The following is a 19,316-nucleotide window of genomic DNA, read 5'->3' as shown; positions in this document are numbered from 1 at the left end:
CATAATTCTGCTGTAGCAAGATGCATTATCCCTTAGAATTAATCACTGTATGTACATAGAAAAGTGATTGCTTTACTTAGGCGATCAAGGGTGCCAAACGTAATATAGCCACACTATTTTTCAGGCAAGAGGTATATTTACATGTGTAGTAGACGTGCCTTTATCTATTACACTCCCGCATACTTCTGCCTTTTAGGTATTGCAGATTCTCAAGAAGAATTGTATTAGTTTTAGTCATTAGGGCTGCCATGGCACCTTTTACCTCTGTTGCTACTCTATACTTCCCAGAAGCATGATGACGAGAAGCCCCATAAACGTGATGACAAGGAGCCCCTGAAAGGCTCTAGTAATGTTTCCTGACATCATTGGGGTTTTTTTTAATATCCAAAGACACAGGTCTGAAGCTTGGCTCCTACCTATTTGCTTTTTTTCTCCACTAAAAAGGCAAAGCTATCCACACATTTCCACACACCACAATTCAACTCCACACATTTCCAATCCTCAACACATAATTCAATAACAAACCATCTGATTTAACTCAACTATATAGTTATTCAACACACCACATACAAACAATCCACACCTCAAAATTCCACATCATGCCCCAAAGTTCAACAGCACACCACATAATTAAACTCCACTACATACCACTTCACAACACAAAATACCATTCCACATAATCCCACACCACAACACACAATCCCACTCCACATAATTCCAATACACTCAATACCACATACTTCCACTACACAAATCCAATCCACACCACACAATTCCACGCCACACAATTACAGAACCTACATTTCCAATCCAACCCACATAATTCTACTACACACTACATACCTAACACTTCATAACACGTTTACATCGCCAATAGCTCTAACTCAAGCAAATGCAAGACCAAATGCATTTGGTATGTACACAAAATTAGCTATCCGAGAATTTTGCAATTTATAGGGATATGTGATGTATTCCTCCCAACGCTACTCAGGACAAGTTTTGGGCATACAATAAAATGTAACTGATTGTTCTCACACGCCACCAGGTGTCATGCTTCATCATAGGACAATCCTCGCTCTCCAAAACCTCCGTTAGATGGAGAGCGAGCCTACACCTGGAGTCAGAGAGGCACTTCTAATTAAGAATGGATCCATGACAGAAATGTGTTAAAAACCAACGAGCCATCCTAAAACAGTTTATTCGCTAGACTTGACACTTGGTGATTGAAATAAGTTGTGGAGATAAGGGGAATTAGTACCCCTCACCACTGTTACCTTCAACATGTTTCTGCCTGAAGAAGGGCATAGCCTAGATGCATCTGCTCCTTCCACATCGGGAGGAAGGAGCAGACGCATCTAGGCTTGCAACTTGACAAAAGTGTGACTACAGGGGTCCCTGTGCCCTTCTTCCATGGGGTGTAGAAAACCCTCATTGGTATATTTCAAAGCAAAATTAGTTAAGAGGTAGACACAGGTTACTGGTTTGGAGGCAAAGCACATGGCCTCATTAGGATTCCATATGCCCTTCCTGATGAAAGCCACAGACTCAGTTGAGCCACAAGGCAGAAACATGTTGAAGGTAACAGTGGTGAGGGGGTACTCCTCCCTTAGCAGTTGTTCCAGAGGTATTGAAACAAATACAGAATAAGTACGGGAAGGACCTGCCCTGGACTTGGAAAGGAAACTGATGGGTAATTATAAATTGGTGTCAGATTTATTTTTTGAGTGTGTGTCTTACTGCCTTTTTGTGTGCAATAAATGCTTAGCACTAACCTTTGATATGCCTAACTGCTCGCCCACACTACCATAAAATAGATAATTTGGGGTGTGTTTGTTCTTCTGTCATTCCTTTGGGGTTTGGCTGGACTCTTAACACAGTGTACCTCATTTTGGTCCATTATATAAAGAGCCAGCTTCCTACAGGTCCATCCCTCAAACGCCTCCTATGAAGCCAAGGCCTTGACTGTCATAGGGAATATGTGACGTTGCAACGCGGTCATTACACTGCGGTACGTTACATCGCAGTTATTACAACGCAAGTCGTTACAACGACTTGCGCCAAAGGCGCTGGACTTAGGAATAGTATGATTTACTATTCCAACTCCAGCCTACGTAACAGTAGGGAAGGTGTTGGAATAGTAAATCATACTAATCTTTAGCGTATAGCGCCATCCAGCGCAAGTCGTTGTAACGACATGCGTTGTAATGACCGAGATGTAAATGTATCGCGGTGTAACGACTGCGTTGTAAAGGTAATTCGCCGTCATAGGTGGCTGTATAATCTTTGTTTAATATTCCTAGTACTCAACCACTTATCCTGTTGAATGTACATGCAGAACCTCCTTTGGAGCGGATACTCCCTAATCAATAAGTTAATCTGATGAATTGTTCGATACATTCCCTTCCTCCGTCCTTTCTTCCCTATTTTGTACCCTGCCTAATTTCTTCCTTTCGTGCATTTCTTCATTCTTTTTTTCCTGGTGTCTCTGCCCACATTATTTCTTCGCTCTGTGGTTATCTGCCACTCTTCCTCATCCATTCTCCATCGTTCCTCTTTTATGTTCTCCTTCTGTTCTCCCTGCCTGCTCTCTTTCCTTCATCTGTCCCACTATTATTTCTTCCATCCTCTCCTCATCATCCCATCCTTCCTCCTTGCCGCCCCCCTTTATAAGGCATCTTTTACAATTGATCCCATATTTACACTTCCTCCTTACTTGGTGCTCTCCATTAATCCATCTGTGCTTTCTTCCCTTCCTTCCATATTCTCTCTTTCACCTACTCATTCATACTTCTCTTCCTCCCTTACTCTTACCTGCACTACAGCTCCCTTTGTTTGTCCATCTACTGTCCCTCTAGAACTTTTTGTGCCAAATTCAGTAATCTCTCTTGTCTGGTCTTTCCCCAGGTGCCACCCTGGTCGTCATTGGCTCCCACGCTGCCTTTCATGAGCTGGAGAGTGGTGATCTGGAAGAGTTACAGATGGAGCCGGTGTAACCCAGTCTACCGATCCACCCCCCCTGACAAGCTCCTGGAGGACCATACATGAAGCTAAAGGCCATTCATGCGACACTTTGTCAATTATCCCCAGCATACCTTGGGTCAAAGCAATTCTCCACTTAGATTTCATACATAAAAGATTGCAACCCTCGCCCCCTTATCCCTGCTGCTTTTGTTGCAGAGTGTCCTTTGCAGCCTTGTGTTTATCTCTCTCATCTGATGGTTCTGTGTGTACTGCAATGTTCTGCTTCTATGGAACCCTGTATGAAAGCTCTACTGCACTGTCCTTCTGCGTGTAGTCTTCCCTCTAACGCTCCACTGCATTTTGTTCTGCTTCTATGGAACCCTGTATGAAAGCTCTACTGCACTGTGTCCTTCTGCGTGTAGTCTTCCCTCTAACGCTCCACTGCATTTTGTTCTGCTTGTAGTCTTCCCTCTGACGCGCCAGTGTACTGTCCTGCTTGTAGTCTTCCCTCTGATACTCCGGTGCACTGTATCTCTGCTTGTAGGCTTTCCTCTGACGCTCCAGTGCACCGTGTCCTTCTGCTTGTAGTCTTCCCTCAGACGCTCCACTGCACTGTCCTTCTGCTTGTAGGGTTTCCTCTGACACACCAGTGCACTGTGCCTCGGCTTGTAGTCTTCCCTCTGATGCTCCAGTGCACTGTCCTTCTGCTTGTAGTCTTCCCTCTGATGCTCCAGTGCACTGTCCTTCTGCTTGTAGGCTTCTCTCTGACGCTCCAGTGCACTGTCCTTCTGCTTGTAGTCTTCCCTCTGACACTCCAGTTCAGTGTATCTCTACTTGTAGGCTTTCCTTCGACGCTCCAGTGCACCATGTCCTTCTGCTTGTAGGGTTCCCTCTGACGCTCCAGTGCACTGTGCCTCTGCTTGTAGTCTTCCCTCTGACGCTCCAGTGCACGGTCCTTCTGCTTGTAGACTTCCCTCTGATGCTATACTGCACTGTCCTTCTGCTTGTAGTCTTCCCTTCCCTCTGACGCTCCACTACACAGTGTCCGTCTGCGCGTATTCTTCGCTCTGATGCTCCAGTGCACCGTGACCCTCTGCTTGTAGTCTTCTCTATGACGCTCCAGTTCACCGTGTCCTTCTGCTTGTAGTCTTCTCTCTGACGCTCCAGTCCACTGTGTCCTTCTGCTTGTAGTCTTCTCTCTGACACACCAGTGCACCGTGACCCTCTGCTTGTCTTTTTTCTCTGACGCTCCAGTGCACCGTGACCTTCTGACGCTCCACTGCAATGTGTTCTCCTGCTTGTAGTCTTCCCTCTGATGCTCCACTGCATTGTCCTCCTGCTTGTAGTCTTCCCTCTGATGCTCCACTGCATTGTCCTCCTGCTTGTAGTCTTCCCTCCGACGCTCCAGTGCACTGTGTCCCTCTGCTTGTAGTCTTCCCTCCGACGCTCCAGTGCACCGTGTCCCTCTGCTTGTAGTCTTCCCTCTGATGCTCCACTGCACTCTCTCTGCTTGTAGGCTTCTCTGACGCTCCAGTGCACCGTGTCGTCCTGCTTGTAGTCTTCCCTCTGATGCTCCACTGCCCTTCTGCTTGTAGTCTTCCCTCCGACGCTCCAGTGCACCGTGTCTCTCTGCTTGTAGTCTTCTCTCTGACGCTCCAGTGCACCGTGCCTCTGCTTGTAATCATCCCTGTCCTTTGCACGCTCCCCCGCAATGTCTCTTTGCTTGTAGTCACCCCTCTCTTTTGGATGCTCCACAGCTGTGCCGGCATCAACTTATATTTATCCACTATTTATCTCTGACAAATGTATGTACAGTGCATCTCTGCTTGTATTTATACCTTTCTGATGTCTTCATTGTATTACTGCCCTTTTCTCTTATTTATTCCTTCTTTTCATAGGCCAGTCCTGTTTTTCTTTAATCATTATGTTCGCTTACTAACCCTCGACAAGTTGCTCTTCTATTATCTAAAGTGACCTCTTATTTCAGAATTTACTGCTGCACCCATGTGTCAGCTGCTTCTGTGCGTGCCAACTGATGCACCTTCTCAGAAATACTTCAGCTTTTTTTCATGAAAACTTTACCACAACACCAAAAGCATGTTGGAGCCAGGAGAGGGTCAGTTGTGCGTAAAGCCACCAATAGCACCTCCTCAGAATACCCACCTTCCTGTTCACAGGACTTCCAGGAAAGACAAAACATGAGCTTATGCTTTGTCTGGGATTTTTCCATTTGCTGTCTCCTCTCGGACGATTCTGTCTTCATGATGCTGCAAGCCGCAGTCGCACCCACGTAACTAAGGTTCCCCGTGAGCAGGATGTTTGTGGTACACATCTCGAGCTATCTTAAGTGTCCTTCCATAAACTCTCCCAAAGTGTTCATCAGTCCAGGGTGTTCATGAACTGGACACAGGACATTTCTGCCATTCTATGAATGACCAACCTGAAATCTGTTACCCCTCAGTTACTGTAATCCCATCATGGCTTGGTAGCTGGTGCAACTATTAATTCCTACTTGGGATTCCATAATGCCGTCTATGATAGGCTTCCTGAAAATATGTTTTGAGTCTCCAGAGCGTCCAAGACAGCAGTGCTGACAGTCGCTGAACTAAACTGCTAAGACCCTGCTTCATCTGCTTGGAGGTCCCACTATTGCTCACAGAGAAGAGCGTGTGGAATTCAGCATGGCTTGTTTCACCGACAGATGCCGTCACCATCTGGCCATTGTTTATCTCAGCACCAAAATCTCCTATATTACACCTTACATAGAGTGAGTCAGGCTCTCTTAAATATTCTGCATTTCAGTACATTTTCTCTGCAAGTCCTCAGCATCTGGGACACATCTTTTTAGAACTAAAGCTTTGCCTCCCTTACAGTGTTCATGTAAGACTCTCCTGATTGGCTAGGTTTGCTCTTAAACAAACATCAAGGACCCTTTGCAGAGAGTAGAAACGAGTATGTATTCAGTGAGTCTTGAAGTAGAAAGGAAGCAAAATGTTATGAATTTTTAAAAATGCAGATCACACCCAGAAATCACAAATCTTAACTTGTTGATCTTTTTCCTTTGCCTGATTAAATATTCATATTTGTTGGAGCGGAGGAATACAAAAGGTCCCTTTTTTGTCATTTCCTGAGCCTCTGCTTTGCAGGATCTACTCTGAAGCCCTTTTGGTTGAGGTTGTTGTTGTGTTCTTAGTTGAACGAAATTCAAGTTAATGCAAACGTTGTTTTATCGACAAAAGAATCCTCCTAGGTGTCCTTTGGGTGTTGGTCCTGGAGCGTATTTTTGAAAGTTAAAAGGCCTTTCAGTCTTCAAAAAGACAGCTGAATTGTAAACACGCTGTTGTGCGAATCTGATATTTTCCCCATCGGTTTCAGATAAGGGGCTTGTTTTGTGTTAACTCCTGGCAACCTCGACACAGCATGGCAGCCTATGGAAGGTGCTGACTATGGAGGGTTATTGTTATAAGGCAATAACATTTTACTGTCTGCTTTTACCTCTTCACTAAAGCTCCTCCAGCAGATGTTTATGTCCTGTGAAGCCGTACCAGTGACATCCCCTCCCTAGAAGTGTACTTTAGCCTAGGAGACTCTCCCGGACAGGCTTTGGGGTTTTAGTGAAAGTCCAGCACTTGAGGTCAAGGGTGTGACTTTCCTTCCAGATGGCCAGAAGTTGTGCTTTGCAAGAAAAAACTCGCCTAGAAAGCTGTAGAGATTCTAAACCGTGTGATCATACAGCTGAAGTTGTCTCCTGGGTGTCTTAGAATAGTGCATGGCAGTGAAACAGAGTTTTCATCCCCCAGTGCATGAGGGTCATTGTCTTTACTGCCTCCTCCTCTACAACTCCTTTCTTTTTCTTTGTGACTCATGCATGGTAGTCATCCTTCTTTTCTCTCCCTTTTACAATATTTTGCTCTGAACCTTCTAGCCTCCCGTCTTTCCATTCTGCTTCTCTTTTACTTATACTTCCTCCCTTACACTTTCACTCCCATTATTTATCTCTTTCTCCTCTTATCCTGTCCTCGTGCTGATCCTTTCTTATATCACCCAGCCTCCATGTCTGTTTACTATCCTTTCACATATAACCATATATATGAATTCATATATTTGACTTTTGGCTACTGGCATAGGTCCTGTGTGAATAGGTGTTTGAGTGAGCAGTGAGTGATTAAGTATGCTATTCTAGTTTTCCAAAGGGAATTCTTTTTTTGACACAGTGTCAATTGGTGTCCTGTTCCTTTGGCAAGTAGGACCACTCTCTACTTTTTCTTGAGAGATGCATAATTCACAGAAATTAAGTGTCTATGTGAAGCACTTACAAATATGAACATAGCTGACAATAGTATTGAAGTCATTACATTGATTTAAGCTATACAAACCACTTCTGTTGCTTTCTATTAGGACAAAGAGGAGCGCGTGCTCTCAGCTCTTGAGTGCAGAGCCGACGGCTTCAATTCTAATCACCCCAGATTATTCAAGGGTGCCAAATCATCAAAAAGCTCCACACTCATTTTTCTGCCTATTCTCAACATAGCAGGTGCCCCAGTTGAAGTTCCACTTGTCTAAGTTAACAAACAATCGGAAATCGTTAATTAGAGAAAGGCTTTGTGTTGACTTAAGGGATCCTTATCACTTCTCTTCTGGCTGCCGGGACAAAGATTAGTGTATACTTCCAACTTTTCCCTTCCTGTTAGTGCAGAGCCAAGGGTTCCAACTTTTGACCACTTCAGTATATTAAAGTGTGCTAAATCGCCTCAAGACACCGTCCTGTTTCCCCCTATTTCATAAGCACAGTTGTGTGGCTGCTGTTAACACAGGATTTTCGTGGGTAAATATGTACACTTTTACATTCTGACTGATAAGCACATTTCACAGAAACTAAACCTCAATGGGAAGCACTTACAGATATGTGCATAGCAGATACCCTAGTTGAATCTCGGCCTCTGTAAAAGTCAGAGCCATCCTAACCTAAATTCTGCTGCTTGGACGACCAGGCAAAGCCGAGCGTGTTCTCCCTACAAATCATCATTGAAAAAACTCTGAAATTCTTGATGGAGCTGACTGCATCGTTGATTAATGGGAGCGCACTCTTCTGTAGGGTCTGTCCAAGGCAAAGACGGGTGGGTCTTTCTCGTCGTCTTCTGATCTGAGAACAGATCCCATGGTTAATGCATACCATGCAAGGTTGCCAAATCGCCTACAAGCTCCACTTGTTTTGCCCACCCTTTCCCGCTTTTTTCTAGGCTAATGGACTGCTCCACTTACTAGGGGGCTGGGCGTGTTTTCCGCCAGTTTTCGTGGTGCATTTTGTGACTTAGAGTAGGAATGGAAGAAAATCTCTACCAAACAAAAAGTACTCGCTATGTTTAATTAAGAGGAAGTACCCTTGTTTGGTAGAGATTCCACTCTTTGCCTGTTGTCTCGTCGTCTTCTTCATACAAGGATTCATTTTGCCACAGATTCCTGTTTAAAGACGCATGAGGACCAAACACATTGCCAAAATTTCACAAGGTCACTGTAGACAGCACCTCTGTAGAACATGCATTAGACCTTCACCCAACGAGGTAGCACTTACTAATCAACCAATGGAAAGTATTCCAGTTGGGAAGACATTTATGCAATACTGTGGACTCCTCTTGGATAAGTACACCTGCATGGCTCCGGTCTGGCACAGAGGCTCGAGTCACAGAAATTAAACCTCAGCGGGAAGCACTCAGAAGTTTGAACATAGCAGGTGTCCCAATTGAAGCTGCACTTTTGCAAATTCCCAAATCATCTGAAATCCTTGATTGTAATAAATGGATTGCATTGATTTAAGGCTCCGAATCACTTCTGTTCCGGCTCTTGGGACAAATATGAATGTTTACTCGACTCTTTTCTTTTCCTGCTCTGAGCGCAGATCTGATTGTTCCAGTTTGTCATCTATTAGAATACATATAAGACTTAATCGCCACTAAACAAAGTAACACTTTATTTAATTGATAGGGAGTCCCTCTGTTTGGGGGAGATTCAGCTCTGTTTTTGTAGGTATGCCTTCTTTATATGAAGTTCAGTATTGAGACATTACTTCATATTAACAGCAGCATAGCAGAAAATATAGACTTATGACAACTCAAGATGTTCTTCTGTAGTCCGTAACGTGGCTTAAGAGCTTTGATTACCATGCACAGGCAGTTCAGCGTGGTCCATTCACCTCTACTACCTCACAATTCTCATGCAGAGTGCCTCCGGGTTTGTTCTTTTCACCAAACCTGTTCAATGTGTACATCTGACCTTTAATAAAGGAGTGGTCTGCGAAAGGCTGTAGGTTATATAACTATTCAGGTGATTCACAACTTCTCCACTTAGATGGTTCCACAACCTCCCTTCAAGAATTCCAGAACACTATGAAATTTATCTGAAACTGGATGGGCAGATTCCAACTAAAACTTGATGCGGACAAAACGGAGATTGTGATATTGCATAATTATACTAATCTGTGGACAAGCAGCTATTCGCTGCTGGATCTAGGAACCCCTGTTGTACCCCAGCCATTGCCAAATATTCTGGGTCTGGTGATAGTCACCTAATCATGACTAATCAGGTTGGAGAAGTTACTGCAAAATGCATTTATCTCCTAAAATGAATTGGAAAACTAGCACCCCTTTGCCAGTAGAGGCTAAAGTTCAAAAGATACACTCTTAGCCGAACCTTGAGATCATTGGGCTGGAATTACCCAAGGATTCCTGGATTCTCAAAGAGGCGGATGGCTGGAGCTATTCGATCCTGGTACCCATCTTATGGAACTCTATCCCTGAACGTCTGCACTTGAAAACAGATTTTTTGAGATGTAGAAAGCACCTAAAATCATAGCTGTTTGAACAGGTTTTTAGCTAATACGAATCAATTTCCTGGTAACCAGTTTCCTGTAACCATACAGCACCAAGAAACCTTGGGTGTACGTGTGCTTAACCAAGTGATTGTAAACATATTATTCTCAATAGAAAGAATTTCTTTTAGGAGGACATTTGATACTAATGTTTGAGAAATACGTATGCGAGTCTCCGTATTGGAAAAGACGCTTGTCTTAAAAATTGTATCTTAACTGGAAGCGCTTACATCTATATGAGGAAAGCAGGTGCTTCAGTTGTAGGTCTGCGTCTGTAAATTCCCAAATAATTTAAAATTGTTGACTGAAGTTAAGGCATTGAGTTGACTTAAAGATCTGTCACATCTATTCTGATTGGTAAAGCCAAACGTCTTCTTAAAATGTCTTTGTTGGGGTTTGTAATACAATAGACATATACATTACAAGTGTTTGGCACACAGGAAAACACAGCATATAGTATACATTTTATAGTGTAGAGCAGACGCCAAGACAAAATGGACACAGCATGCATGACTCCAGTCGACATACCGCGGTTTGCGATAACATAGGGTATAGGGCTACAAGCTAGACATTGTTTCAAGGGGGCGTTTGTCCGGCGGAGCATATCAGTGCATGCACCAGTGCTTTCCACAGTTCTAGATTGTCTGCCATTCTCAGTTCCGCTGCTGTTGTCCATTCCGCCATACCGTATATCCATCCGTGAATCTACGGGGCTCTCGGGCTGACACACAGCGCTTTGTCAATAGAAGTGTCTCAAATCTCTTTGTAACTTTCTATATATTATAACCTCATTACACAGTAAACTCACTGGCGGGGTCAGCAGTACTGTTGGCGACATCTGCTCCGAATATCGGGCTACCACGTTCTCCAGAAAATGGCAATTTTAGGACACTCACAGGCCAAGTGATAATAAGTAGTCTCCAGGGCGCCGTACTTTGGGCAACAGCTTTGAACGTGCAGGGTTTTCATATTGCAACATTGCAGGAGTCATGTATGTGCTATGTACATAATTGAAATGGAGTAAACAAAATCTAACATTACTCTATATCTCCTTTGAGTAGCAGAGTTTATCTCCATTGCACGTCCGTGAAGGCCTGATAACCATCCGCTTACTCCTTTGCATGTGAGTGCAATAGGTGTTTGCATGTGTCTTCTCTGAGGGCTGCATATAGCTGTGTGATAATTCTGCTTCGATCAATTGGCTCAGGGGTGCGCACTGTGTCGGGGTCTCCTGGGCATCAGCCCAAATGTTGAGCATTATTTCTTTAATGGCGATATGTTGCAAGTACTCCCCGTGAGAGACCTGAAAGTGCGCCATTGCGGTTTCAAGAGAGGTAATGGCCTATGTTTCCCATAGGTCCGCTAGTGTGAGACAACCCCCCCCTTTTCCATTCCGACATGTCTGTTATTTTCCAAGCGGGCTAATTCCGGTACCCACCGTAGCGATAAGTCTGCAGTGAGTGGCACGCAGCTTCCCCTTCGTTTGCAGGACCTTTGGTATGCAGTACACGTGGCGCTGTAGGGAGTTGCTTGGGCAAGTTCTAACCCCCAGCTCAGCCCAGCAGTAGCCTCCCATCTGTGCTGACAGCAGCACATACGTGTCTCTTAATTCTTCTCCTGCTGTGAGTGCAGAGCGGACGGGTCCCCTTATTTCTACTTTAGAAACTTAACGAGTTGCCAAATGACCTGAACCTGCAACCACTTTTCCATTTCCTCTCACAATCGTAGTTGATAAAAATTTGATTCAAAGTTGTCCTCTTTGGATGTGCGCACATCTGCAGTTGCCATCTTTAGTGCATTTTCTTATTTATGAAGAAAAAAACATTGGTTTAACCAGTAGGATTCACAGAGGAGACTATTGGCATTGCCATTTCTTGTTACCTGTTGTCTTTGTTTACATCTCTTGCTGCTTTGCTTACTCTCTCCCATCCTTGTCTTTCTCTTTGCTATTTAGCAATGTCTCGCTTCTCTCACATCCAGTAGCCCAAAATGGTCCCTTCCCAAATGCTTGGGTTGTGAATAGAGGCATTATTGGGGTGCACTAGACCCTCGCGTTCCTAGGCCACCAGACATAATGCACAAATGACAGCAACATCCATGTTCACATTTCTTCCTCTCCAAGATCCAGTTTATGTCCTTTGGATGTTAGTACTTCTCCTAGTCCCTGAGTCGTCTTCAATCTGTCTCGGCTCCAGGCCATCTTTTGAGTGTGTGTGTGTTATATTCCTTTCCTTTGCCCTTCTTCCTGTGTCCTCTACCCTGGCTTACCTTCTGGACGGTCATTGCAGGCATGATTTCCGAAGATTTACATCCCCAGTAGCAGCGTGTTATCCCTTTTCTTGTATCTGTTCAGCCTGCCTGTGCCCTCAGCACGTCCTCGGAGTGCCTGGTGCTGACATGGGGTTTCAGCAGCTTTACACTTCACTCTCCTCTCTGATCTCTCTGCCCATTCACTGACTCATCAGTGCTGACATGTGGTATCAGTAGCTGTACTTCATCTTTGAGGCGAGTGTGTGTTTTCTATCTGTCTGTCTGTCTGTCTGGCTTGCTTTGTGGCTGATCCCCCGGGTGTTCGTTGCACGCGAGGTTCTTCTTGGATCTTTCATTCTCCATCAGCTGTAAAGTACCCTCATCCTCTCCCCATCTGCTGACTGCTCCATGATGACATGGGGTTTCTGGGGGCTTTACCTTCCCCGTTAGCTGTGTGTGTTATCCCTCTCTCTGGATTTAATTCCTTCTTGTTTGAATTAAGCTGCCTTTCCCGGGGGTGGAGAAGAGATTTGTTGCGGATCACTCTAGATAATTTAATCACTGTGGCTTGAGAGCAGATTAGAGGTGGATCTGTAATAAGGGGATTGTTCAGGGGAGATGCTTATTGGCAGAGTGTGTTGCACTTGCGTGCATTGAAAGCACAGGCCATAACTGCCCCTGCATTGAGTTGCATGCAGCGGTGCTTTGTATGACAGGGCAACCATATAAAGGGTAAGCACTCTCTAGTACAGGGGTTCCCACCCTGGGGTGCCTGCTCCCCCTGGGGGTACGACAAAGAGGGAAAGTATGTACTGTATGTATAATAGGAATCCAGCGAGAATAGGCATGCCTTTTGTAGGGATGTTCACGTTAATCAAACTTTTCCTGGGGCTGTGGGGCATATAAAATATGGGTATCTCTTAATGGATGGTGATGGCAGGCCTAGGCTATTGACTGGCGAAAGGTCTGAGATGTAGCGAGGGTAGAGGATGCAGACCATTCATATATAGTGCGAGCCTGTTGAATTCCCTCAGATATTGAATATATATATATTGGGATACCTCAAGAGAAGCGGCATACTGTGCCTGGGAATGAGAGGGGAACGATGACAGTCCTCGGTCTAGTGAGGGGAAGTAGACCAATCCAGGGCTTGGAATATAGAGAGGATTCAGAAAGGTGCATTGGGCTTTGAGGAGAGGGGGCACACTGCTGGGGGTTTGTGGATGAGAGATATGCCCGTTTATGTATGGGTATATGTTGGAACCCAGGCTAATAAGCAACAGAACATAGTATATGCAGGGATGGGGTATGGAAGGCCTTGGATGTAGAGTGCAGTGAGGCTCCAAAATCCCTTGGATACAGAGATGGCTATTATGTATGGAGTCTTGGAGTCAGAGGTGGGCAGAGGTTAAAAGATTAATGGGCCTAGACTGCTGAGAGGACAGGAGAGGAGAGGAGGATGGAGGGCCTGGAACCTGGAGAGTGAGCCAGAATGCTACAGTGCCTAGGATAAAGTGATGGGAGATGTACCTGTTTATGGGTGCATGTTTCAAACCTAGATATTGAGCAAGGATTACTGTATGCAATGGCTGTGGTATGTAAGGCCTGGGATATAGAGTGGATCGGTGTAGAGAGGTCCTGTGTCTTAGCGTTGTTAACCATAAGGCCTGCAATATACAGATGGCTTATACGTATTAGGTCTGGGATATAGAGGAGGTTGGAGGATACAGGGCCTGAGACTCAGATAGGATGAGGAAATACATAGTCCTGCAATATGGATTGGGGGCTGCAGGGCCAAAAATACAGAGAAGTGGGGCCTTCTGAATCCTTCATGGGGATATTTATGTGATGCTAAGCTCGCTGTACGACGTGGCGGGTGGGGGTAGGGGGTAACAAAGTGATTGCAAATGCTTCCTTACAGGGGAAGGTTGTCATCTTGGACATCCATATAGGGTAAAGAGTCCAAGGGGTTACTTAGGGTTGAGGTGTTTCTTTAAAAGGAGAGTCTTCAAATTCTTCCAGGAATGAAAGCAAACATGTTTCACAGACCTTTTCTGAGATAGAGTTCCAGATTCTTGGTGCACAGCAGTTGAAGGTCTATCTTTGCAGAATGGCTTAAGGTACAAAGACTGGTCATGTATTCAGGGCAGATGGGCAATGCACATCAGATTTAAAGAGGGGAGGACTACACTGGGTCTAGGAAATAGAGAAGGGAGTGGCACTGGTTGCTGCTTGATATCGAAGCACATTTAAGGGCCAATGCTCTTTAGAGATTGGGATGAGTGGAGTTTAAGGGCCTGGATTATTGGTGGAACCGTAGCTCGTCTAAGTGGTGGTTTACAGGTCTGTGATATGTTTCAGGCACACAAGTTATTGAATGTAGGTCAGCATGGATTATATGCAAGTCTTATAGTTAAGCCAAGGTGCCTGTTGTATTGATGACCACTGTACAAGACTTTGAAGATTATTGTTGGTCATACTAAAATGAAGATTATGTTTTGAATATTAATACTTAGTTACATTGCACATGTATTTAATATCTTTACTTTTTTGTATGTCTAATAAATATATCTTGGTATTTCTGATTTCCACAGTTTTGCAAAGAAGGTTACTTTTGTTATTTTTTGTTCCTTCCCTGGCAATTGAATGCGCCATCTTGAACCTGTGTTCAGACACTTTGTATTCTCTTGCTTCCTGTAAGTAACCGTTTTACGGCATGAGTTTGATGGAATTGTGGGCATTGCTGAGGTCTTTTAGCCAACAATTGACCCCGAACTTTACTGAAAGTCTCATTTTTAACCAAACTATTTCAATCCACACCCTACAATTTGCCGCTTGCTTTGGCCATCCACATGTTTTTAATAACTTTATTTCTGAATTTCAAGAACAGATATTTAGGAAATATCACATAGTAGTTTGTTTTGTTGACTCATTTGGATGGCATGCATCTCACATTACAGTATCATCCAGAGCCCATATTCTGATTTCTTCATGAAAGTAGAAAGTTCACCTTTACAGAACTAATGTGTAAGTGCAACTGTATAGTCATGCAGCATCACCCAGGTCACCCTGAAACTCTCGCAGCACAACACCCAGCAAATCACTGAGCCTGTCTCAGAGTGGTAGAGTTCACATCCCCGCTTACCACAATTCATCTGTATGAGATTGGGATTTAATAGAAATATGCCAGAGTCTAGGCCTAGGTTGATATAGTACTCCTCCCTTGCAGGTAGGATCATAAGGGTCCGCATATGTTTCGTAGCCTGTCGGCTGCAGGTGTAAGAAGGAGGACATGTCTGCAGATGTGTTACTTATAGTGCATTCCGTGGCCTGCTACTCACAGTTGTCAGGGAAAGGCATTGAAGTGGGGCTTGAGCACGTATTCCAGTAGCGCCATCATAGGGGAGAATCCCAAGTGTTTGTGAGTGATCTCCTCGAACTCCAGAATGTAAGAACATCAGGACACCTCCAGACGAGCTGAATATAGTCGGCATTGGGGTAAAAACTGATCTATGTTCGGATCAGTTTGGGATATTCTCACTGAGGAGTAATATTCTCACTGAGGAGCAATAATGTCATGTTACTAATTTGAGTTGTAAATTGTTTGCGACTATTTTGTGGTATCACCTTACTTTGTTTACAGCAGAAAGACCACGATTCACCTTTTTAGTCCAAACCTAACCTTTAGCATGTGCGGGACGTACTAGGCTGATGCAGTAGCCTGCGGAGTATTCATATAGTTTGGACTCAAAGCTATGACTGGTGGACGATGTCATTGCCAGGGTCAGTGGGTTGAAACTTCGTGATTAATCTGGGAACCTAATATATTTACAACTACTTCAATGTTGGCCCCAGTTTTATTTTTACTACTTTTTATTAACAAAATTCAAGCGTATCGTCACATAATTTAAAAAAACGGAACAATAAATATCCGACTATTATTATATTTCAATCAATATTAGATGCGTCCTTTAATCAATATCGATACGCCTACATTCAATTCTTGTTGGAAGTGGCTACTTTTCATACCTTAATTTTACAACAGATTAAGTTTTCTCAGTTACATAATCCTCTTAGGGCACCTTATCATCAACTTTATGGTCTCGATATAGGGCGCTTCTAAATGATAAGCGAAAGGAGTATGTACAACATGTAAACAAGATTTATTATTAATACATCAAAAACTCGATTTTAGTACAGATCATATTACCTATAGATAAGTAGTTGTTTTTCCTCAATATCCGTTAACGCCACCGTTTTGTGGTTAGAGATGAAGATGATATCCGTACTCATTTATCTATGGAGTTCTATAACGAAAGAGTATTTGGATGAAATTCGTATTCATACTTAAATAAGGCCAAACGGGAATTCACAATAAATGTAAGCTCACCTATTACGAAAGCAGGGTGGACACTTTATGCGTTCTTTTAGAATAGCTTCTTTTTGTTGTGATGCTCTTGATATTGCATTCACGATGTCAGACTTGTTCTGAACAACAATTTTAAATATCCCCAGTCATATTTTTTTGTATTTATAATTGCTTTTTACTTTCTGCTCAAATAGCGTGATAAGCTATTTCTAGTCTTGTGGGATATGACATAATATACCTATCCCTGTGACTTTTTATGTTGTTACAAGGATCTATTGGACCTTTTCTATGGACGGCGTGTTTTTTTCAAAAACTAATAATGTACGGGAAAGTTTTCTCGTGTTAAAAAGAGGAACGCTGGAGGCATGGGGAAATAAACCCAGCATATGGATAACGATTGTTACTCCAACAATGTAGCGTACAGACTAAAAGAAAGAGTACTTGGGATCCCCCAACTAGTTTTTAAAGTCTCCCGCTACAATCATAAAACAGTTCGGATTCGTTCCATTCTGCATACCTGAAGAAGTATATGCGGCCTCCCTGCGTCAACGGATATCCGGGATTCTGGTACTAATTTAGCTTCCGGATGTCAGTCCGTTTATATAGCGGCTCTCAAGTTACCCGGATGTAATGTTGAGAGTGACGGTTTAGATTATTTTTTATCATTCATTGTTATTACCTATCTAACACAATTAATTAAGGTTTGCCTCTACATAATGCATATAAAACTTGTGATCATTAGGAGTTTCGATCAGACCATACCACATTATACTCACGAAGATAAAATTACGCTATTTTGAGTCGGCCATCTTGTAGTGTGCAAATTTGCGCTTCACTTAACACTATTAAGGATTTAAACCTACAACTAAAAAAGATAATCGCATCATCAATGATGTTAGTAATCTTTTGTTATGTTGATATCCTTTTGGCATCAAAAGAGGCAAAACGTGCAATTTATGACTAATCGTGAATTAAAATTGGAAGTTTTGTTACATAAAATGTATTTTATACAGATAAGTGGGGGCCATAGTTTAGGAATTACAAACATACCATATGCTATTGTTATCGGTTTTTGGACCTATGTCGAGTCATACAGCATATAGTATAGGTAATCGATATTAGAGTCGGCCATCTTATAGTGTATAAGAATATGATGATGTTAGAACTTCCGCTGTCTATAATGATATCAGATACACTATCCATACAAATGTTGGACAAACATTTTTAGTATCGTAAGCGGTATGAGAAAGGTTATGTTTACTGATAGCATAATTCATTTCAGAGGGCCGTTTTATAGGACCTAATCACATAGTTCTATGCCCGGCGAACGTAAATCAACTTGCATGGATAGCTATTATCTGGAACAGAGCTGGATTACTTGATTAATGCAGCTCTTATATTAGTCTTTCCCACTCTTCTTTATTGTTAAGGCCATTTTTGTAAGTGTCAAAATAAGACATGTAGAATTGCTCGCGTTTTTTTCTTTTACATTCAGGGTCCCCACCTCGGGTGCTGATTTGGATGATCTCCACGCTGCACCATTTAAGTTCGTCTATTTTGTGGTTACTGGCGATCCAATGTTCAACTAATGGGGCTGTTCTTTTACCGGTCCTGATGGCCGACTTATGTTCAGTAATTCTAATCCTGATTTCTCGAGATGTTTCCCCGACATAGCCTTTGTTACAGGGGCAGACAATTAAATAAATCAGGTTTTTGGATTTACAATTAATGAAACTTTTTACTTTGTGTGTCTTTCCATTGTGTTTTATGGTATTACCCTTGTTAATACCATCGCAGTTTTTACATGTGCCGCAGGCAAAATTGCCCACCGGAAGTGGTGCACAATTAATACTGCGTTGTTTACATTTTGTTTCTTCTCTGTAAGTGTGTACCAGTTTATTGCGGATGGTACGATTGCGTCTAAAACTGAACATGGGTCTAGGTAAGATTTCTTCTTTAGTATCATTTAGGAGTTGCCAATTCCTGTTGATGATGTTTTTGATTTTGTTACTCGCGTTACTAAAGTTGGTGACAAATATTAGTGGAGGGGTTTGTTTTGTTTTGTTTCTATTGTTGTTTTAGGTTTCAAGAGGGATTCCCTATCATAATATTTAGCCCTTTTGTAGGCTTGTCTGATAAGTCTTTTGGGGTATCCTCTGTCTTGCAGTTTACTGGTTAGTACATCAGCATGACGATTAAAATCATGCATGTTTGTGCAATTCCGTCTGATTCTTAGATATTGTCCAAACGGTATATTGTCTTTTTGGCAGCTTGGGTGATTACTTTGATAATGCAACATAGTGTTGCGGTCCGTAGGTTTCGTAAAAAGCTCAACGGACAGTGTGCCAGCATTATGTTTGATCTTAATATCCAAGAAATCACAACTTTCTTTGTTGATACTTGACGTAAATTTTAGATTGATGTCCCCAAGATTAAGCCAGTCTATGAATTCTGTGAGATGTTCTTTGGTTCCCTTCCACATAAAGAAAACATCATCAATATATCTTGACCAGCAAGTAATATTTTCATAAAATGGAGCTGCAGTATTGTAGATATGTTTATCTTCAAATGCTGCCACATACAGGCAAGCCAGACTGGGAGCACATGTGGCTCCCATACTGGTAACTTTGATTTGCTTATAGTAATCATTCTTAAACAAAAAAATATTATTCTTTAGAATGATTTCGACACATTCAACCAAAAAGGAAGAATGCGGAGATAAGTCATTGGTGCCATTGGACAGGAGACCCTCTAACATCTTAATGGTGTCATCTTGAGGTATATTGGTATACAAGGCCTCTATGTCCAGGGTCACCAGCCATTGGCTATCAATATTGTATGCTAATTTCTCTACCTTAGTAATCATGGCGG

General features: G+C 42.9%; 1 protein-coding gene across 1 annotated transcript in view; it reads left to right on the top strand.

The window, feature by feature from the left end:
- The window catches only part of RABAC1 (Rab acceptor 1), a 59,950-nt gene extending 53,898 nt beyond the window's left edge, over positions 1–6,052 (top strand). Inside the window, exon 6 of the mRNA XM_085615597.1 lies at positions 2,905–6,052. Coding sequence (XP_085471723.1) covers positions 2,905–2,993 — 89 coding nt within the window. The 3' untranslated portion in view covers positions 2,994–6,052. The remainder of the gene's footprint in view (positions 1–2,904) is intronic.
- Positions 6,053–19,316: the final 13,264 nt, after the last annotated feature.

This window comes from Triturus cristatus, chromosome 7, assembly GCF_964204655.1.
Source record: "Triturus cristatus chromosome 7, aTriCri1.1, whole genome shotgun sequence".
NCBI classification, from domain to species: Eukaryota; Metazoa; Chordata; class Amphibia; order Caudata; family Salamandridae; genus Triturus; species Triturus cristatus.
Note: the sequence above shows the minus strand (reverse complement) of the source record. Positions and strands in the feature narration are given on the sequence as shown.